Source organism: Lichenostomus cassidix, chromosome 21 (genome assembly GCF_008360975.1).
Source record: "Lichenostomus cassidix isolate B80296 chromosome 21, HeHo_3.0, whole genome shotgun sequence".
NCBI classification, from domain to species: Eukaryota; Metazoa; Chordata; class Aves; order Passeriformes; family Meliphagidae; genus Lichenostomus; species Lichenostomus cassidix.
Window position 1 is genome coordinate 4,558,295 of NC_139501.1, and position 6,000 is coordinate 4,564,294.

The 6,000-nt window shown below is 39.8% G+C and overlaps 1 protein-coding gene across 1 annotated transcript; it reads right to left on the minus strand.

Moving 5' to 3' along the window:
* Positions 1-31: 31 nt before the first annotated feature.
* LOC146428317 (arylacetamide deacetylase-like 4) lies at positions 32-5,036 on the minus strand. Its single transcript, XM_085079851.1, has 4 exons — positions 4,854-5,036; positions 4,266-4,482; positions 1,335-1,398; positions 32-806 (listed from the first exon to the last, which is right to left on the minus strand). The coding sequence occupies exons 1-4, from the start codon at positions 5,034-5,036 to the stop codon at positions 32-34; spliced, it is 1,239 nt and encodes a 412-aa protein (XP_084935977.1).
* Between the last annotated feature and the right edge of the window lie 964 nt (positions 5,037-6,000).

Sequence of the window (6,000 nt, forward strand, 5' to 3'; positions counted from 1 at the left end):
ATGACTTGCATCTTTCTTCTGCAAAATACTTCTATAAACTGTTTATATAATTCACAATACTATCCATTATCTTATTTGCAGATAAAAAGGAAAAAATCCCATAGCCAAAAAAGGCTAGAATTCCATGGAAGCCATTCTCGCAGTGATACCAGGTCACTTGAACACCATTGTCCTCTAGTCTCTTCTTGTACAACAGACCATCATCCCTCAACACATCAAACTCACAGGTTGCAATGTAGGATTCAGGGAGCTGGCAAATAATAGAATCTTCAGCTAAAAGTGGGGAAAACGTTATTGCTAAAATGTCTTTGATAGCTTCATGGACTTCGGGTTTATATGATGAGGGTTTCGGTGGTACGTAGCCTCTAATCTTAAATTCATCAGGAATAAGGTCAGCACTTACCCATTTTTTATACTTGTGTCTCATACTCTCAGGAACATGGCAGTTTTGCAGAACATCTTTCCAAACTGTGGGTTTTCTGTTCAGGTAACGAAAACAGAAGTAGATCACCATCTTCCGGGGCAGCATGGGGACAAAAGCATTCTGCTGGTAGGAGGGCAGCTGCAGATCCAGCCCCTGGAGTCCTGGGTAAAGTAGGACCTGAGCACGTACTTTTGGCAGATCTCTGTCATTCAGCAGTATTTGGCAAATAACTGTAGCAAAATTAGCTCCACAGCTGTCCCCACTAATGATGATGAGACCAGGATCCACGTGATACTCTTCTAAATTCCTCATGAAGTATAAGGTGGCATTGAGGCAGTCAAAATATTGTCCTGGGTAGGGGTGTTCAGGAGCCAGACGGTACCTGAAATGTCAAAGACTCTGGTTATTGTCAGCAGTATTATAAATTATATATATATTACTATAAATTTTATATATTTATAATTTATAGATACATAGATATATGTGATATTTTAGATATATATCATATATATTATATATATTATATTATGGGTATATATTATATACTATATAAAATATATAAATATATTAAAATAATAAATAATATATAATATACATAAACATTCAGTTTGTGTTTGCAGCTGCCACTGGTCACGGTAGTGGTAGACTGCATTTGCTATGTAGACTTTTTTTTCTTAATTTTAAAGATTGTATTTGGGTTTAGCTAGTGTAGATTGGAAAGCCAAACTAATGATGTTACAGCTATTCTAGAATACTTTGCCTATAAGCACATTTCTAAATCAAATGAAAGGTTTAAGTGAAAAAATAGGGAAATGGTCTAAAACAGTAAATATTTTCAGCATATTTTTCAGAAGAGTTTCAACGGAGAGCTGCATTCCCAAAAATACTTCTGTGGAGAAATAGCACTTACCCAACAGACACAACCACTGAGTTGCATTTTTTGGCCATATAGCGGCATATTCTTTCAAAGGCTCCTAAAGAGAAAGTTTATCAGAAATGATGATTTGAAAATCAAATATTCTTTTGAAATGAAAATATTTTTCCCTGAACATGTGCTGTGTGGAACATATGCCCTGTGACATGGGACCTATGAGAAGCTTGTACTATGGAATGTGATCTTTACATGTTGACAAGTTTTCTGTTGGTCAGCAGCTCTCAGGGCATCACCCAAGAATGTAAGGATGGTGATAGTGGGCAAACCCAGAAATCTGTCTGGGCTGATCTCACAGCTCACCTGGTGATCAACAAAAGGTGTCTGAGGAGAGCATGAGCTGAGGACAAACATACAGGAATATGGAGCATACAGGAGTTTGAGGCTGAGGGTGCTCCTTTGAGACAGAAGCTGACTTTATACCTAATGCCCTTGATTAATATTTCTTCTCTGAATTACCCAAACCACTTCTTAAACCCACGATTTTAACCTAAATAGTAACAGTTTTGTGCAGAGAGGAATTCCCTTGCTTGCTGACAAAGGTGTGAAGAGCCATTTCTATCTGCTCCTTTTGTACCTGGCATTCAGTGCTTCCACTGGGTGACATTAACTCTTGTACTGTAAGAAATGCTGGATAAATCCTTCCCCAGTTAACTTCTCTTGCTTCTCATGATTTTGTAGTCACTTTGTGTCTTGTCTTTATGCGTCTTTTGCAGCCTGAAGAGTCATAGTCCATTCACTTACTCTGCACAGAAGCACTTTTCTCACCTAGACAGCCTCTCCAGGTCTTTCCAGTACTGCTCTATCCTTTTTGAGGAGTGGGAACCAGAACTGTAAGTACAGTATTTTAATACACCATGGATTTATTACAGTGGCATAAAGATACCCTGTTGTGTCTTCCTTTCCTACTAATAATTCCTTGAATTTTATTTGCTTTTTGAATGCTACTGTGCACTATGTCAACATTTGCAGGCAATTTCCTACCATAATCCCAAGATCTCCATCCTGCAAGATCTTCTTCCTGCAAGATCTTCCTGCTCCTGCTTGGAGTCCACTGCTTGGAGTCCACTGCTTCATTTATATAGTCAGGATGATCTGTTCATCTGTTTGACTTCTTTACAAGCCATTTCACCTGTCACTTTATTGTCTGATCTTCTGTTGCCATAAAGACATTCTGCAGTTTTTCAGCCATCCATTTACAACCCTCAAAGGACTTAGTACCACACCAGCTTGCACCATCTTTTCTGTGTTTGGGTAAATTGATTAGCACTGGTCCCAGCACAGATATCCTTATGGGAGCCTCACAGGAGCTTCCCATAACCCATCTTTTTTCTGTCTTTTAATGAGCTTTTATCCAAATGGAAGAGCTTCCCTCTTGTGTCATGGGTGTGTAGCCTCTTTAAGAGACTCTTCTGGAAATCAGAGTGGGTTTTATCAACTCAGTCTCCTTCATTCATGTATTTGCTGACTTAAAAAACTTAAACTGATAAAGAGTAGGTTTAGATTAGATATTAGGAAGAAATCCTACCCAGTGAGAAATCCTACCCTGGCACAGATTGCCCAAAGAAGCTGTGGCTGCCCCATCCCTGGAAGTATCCTAGGGCTTGGAGCAGCCTGGAATAGCAGAAGGTGTCCCTGCCAATCGTGGGGGCTTGGACTGAGATGAGACTTAAGGTCCCTTCCTGCCCAAACCATTCAATGATTCTGGGATTTGTGAAGCATGATATCCATTTGAGGAATAAATCACATTTATCTGTCCACTGATTCTCTTCTTCATTATAGCTTCTGCTAATTTGCTGGTTGCAGACTTCAGGCTGCCAAGGCTGGAGATACCCCAAGTCCTTTTGAACATTGTCATCATGTTGGTTGCTTTCCTGTTATCAAATACCAGCAGGAATTGAAGCCAAAGGTCAGGTGCCACTCTCAGTGTACAGGTATGGCTGTTACATTAAGCTGTACCATGTGAACAAGGACTCATTGTGTAACTTGTGCTGTGGGTTTGTTTCTTCCAGTGAAAGAAATTCACCTGTCACTTAGATCACAGAGTCTCATCTCCAGAGTCCTCACTGCCACCCAGAATAGCTGTAGATGTGAGGCTGACACTCCACCCACAATCCCATGCTCTGAGTACAGCAGGGTAGGTTATTTGTGCCCCAGTGCAGAGGTGGCCCTGCAGCACTGGGAGTTACATTGTGGCTCCTGCATGGGGCTGAAGGATGCCAGGAAACTCCAGTCTACCCAGTATAGTGCAGATATCTACCCTTTGAAACAGTAAAGGATTCAAACCCCTCAAATTGCTCTCTCTGGCCCCTGGAATTAAGTTCAGATTTCCATGTTAGGGGCCTTGGCTTGCAGAGGAAACACTCAAAGCCTTGGCTGCTCAGAAGGAGATCCAGAGCAATCAGGAGGCTGAACTCCCAGCTACTGAGACAAGGGTTGTCTCCCTTTCTGGAAAAGAAATCAAGTGTCCTGTACCATGTGACCATAGAAATCAAACTTCTCCAAATTGCTCATTTGGTATTTATATTTTCTGTCATTTGGATTCCTTGTTTGCATGAATGGGAATTTACTCACAGAATTTTTTTAAATGTATTCTTTAAATTCTTGCTTGGACCCATATTATATCTTTTATATAAGATAGAGTAGTCTTAGCAGAGCAGAGTCCCTCACTGAGAGCAGAGAACAGGCTGAGGGATTTCTGGATCACAGGTCTCTAGCCTGAAGGAAGCAGAGCTGTGACTCCCCTTAACATGAAACTATTCATTCCACAAATACCTTCCAGTTAGCACTGAGATTGCAAAGACTGGTGACATTGGGAAGGACAGGGCAGACATTGACTGACACAGCTCTGAAGGCAAAAATGTGAAGGTTTGGATTTGACTTGAAAAATAAAACTTGCCCCTTTCTTACTAATGCTCCCAAATGTGCCAGCGCCTCCATGAAAATACAGAATTCCTCTTCTTTTGCCAGTGGGTGGGCTTTTGGGCTGATAAATCCTCAGTGGTACCTCATCTACTGTGAGATCTTTGATAAGCAGTTTGGAATCTCTCCGTGGGGGTATCCCATCGAGCACCACTCGCAGTATGGTTAAATCATTGCAGATCCCCAGCTTCTCCAAAATCTTTCCCTGTTGAAAAGAAAGAATTTGGAAGGAGAGGAGTGACGTTGGCTTGCTCCTGAACAGACAGCATTATTCCATGTACATGCAGTTCAATATGTACAGGATACATCTAGATATTTGTTTTAAATTTTCATGTGAAACATTATCCCGGCATAAAGTGGCTGCAGTTCGACTGAAAAAATCTAAAGAAGCTTTTAGGACTAGTCATACCAATTTTGTGAGTTAATTTAACATGTTTTGGGTTCATATATCAGTGTTTACAGGCTTCAGGAGCATGAATTGCTTCTTTCTTTTTTTTTTTCCCCTTAAGACATTATCCTCCAGCTCCCAAATACCCAAGCAAAATTGAAATCCCCAGGTTAAGAAATTTAACTTACCGCGACCATGGTTGTAATCATCAGGGAGTAGAAAAAACGAAGCTTTAGAGGTTGCTCAATTCCAGGTGGCAGTTCTGAATTGAAAAAATCATACAATACACACCCCAAAAACAGTGCTGGCATTAAAACAGGAGAAATAAAAAACATTACTATAATTGCTAAAATTTTATAAACAGATGCCATTTCACTTCACTGGGAGTGAATGCTAAAAATGTACGTTGTGTTAAGCCTTGTTTTCAAGTGCATCTGAGGTGTCTTCACAGGAGACTGAGTGCTCAATTCATATGCAGAAATTAAATGTTTATTAATGTTGCAATGCAATGTAATGCAATTTTCTCCACCCTTCTTTTGCTAATGATACTATTGGCAAAGTCTCTTTACTCTTTCTTTGTACCCTTTACAAAAGGTGGGATTCAAAGAATGTGCAATTGATTAATACTATGAGCTTGTCACTGGAAAGGAGGAATTACTATTCAGAGGGGCCCTGATTTGAAGGTTGTCTTCTTGGTTTGTTGTGGCTTCATTTTGGATGGACATTCCTGTTGCAGTGTTAAATGTTAGTGACTTGTGGCTACTTGCAGTTGCCATCAAGGTGTAGTTCTCTGAGAGCAAAATACTCAAATCCACATTTTTTTTTATAAACTCTGTTTAATAGGGGAATGCACTGACACATTGGTTTGAATACGAATACATTTTCTTGGTGTTTAAAATCAGTGCAAGCCTTAACATACAGAAAGGTCTCTCCAGACACATGGTGGTGTGTTTGTAGATTCAAGCCACTGTTGCTTCTGGTAAAAGCTTTTTACTAATTAACCCTCAGAGTTTCATATTCACTGTAATTCTTGTTTGCAGTTCAATGTAGAGGCAAATGGTAGCAGTTGTTTGGTGAAATAATTTTTCTGATTTGTGTTCTTCTTACTAGAACTATGTTTTCTACACGATTTTAAATTTACAAAACTTTTTTTGTGTCTTGGCTTTTTCTTTCTTTCAGTCTGAAAACTGAATTAGTCCTTAGCTTCATTAGCACAGTATTTAAAACAATGCTGACAGCTGGTTTGCACAACGTTGGCTTGTCAAGGTAAGAATGTGTGGGATGAAGCAATGTCGTAAATTTGCGCCAAGGTTTGTGAAATAGGCAGGTGTTCAG

Excerpts from the sequence above, each read along its gene's own strand:
- LOC146428317 (XM_085079851.1), bottom strand. The coding sequence starts at position 5,036 with ATGGCATCTGTTTATAAAATTTTAGCAATTATAGTAATGTTTTTTATT. Across the intron at positions 4,483-4,853 it reads TGATTACAACCATGGTCGCG|GGAAAGATTTTGGAGAAGCT; the intron begins GTAAGTTAAATT and ends TCTTTTCAACAG. Across the intron at positions 807-1,334 it reads TCAGTGGTTGTGTCTGTTGG|GTACCGTCTGGCTCCTGAAC; the intron begins GTAAGTGCTATT and ends TTGACATTTCAG.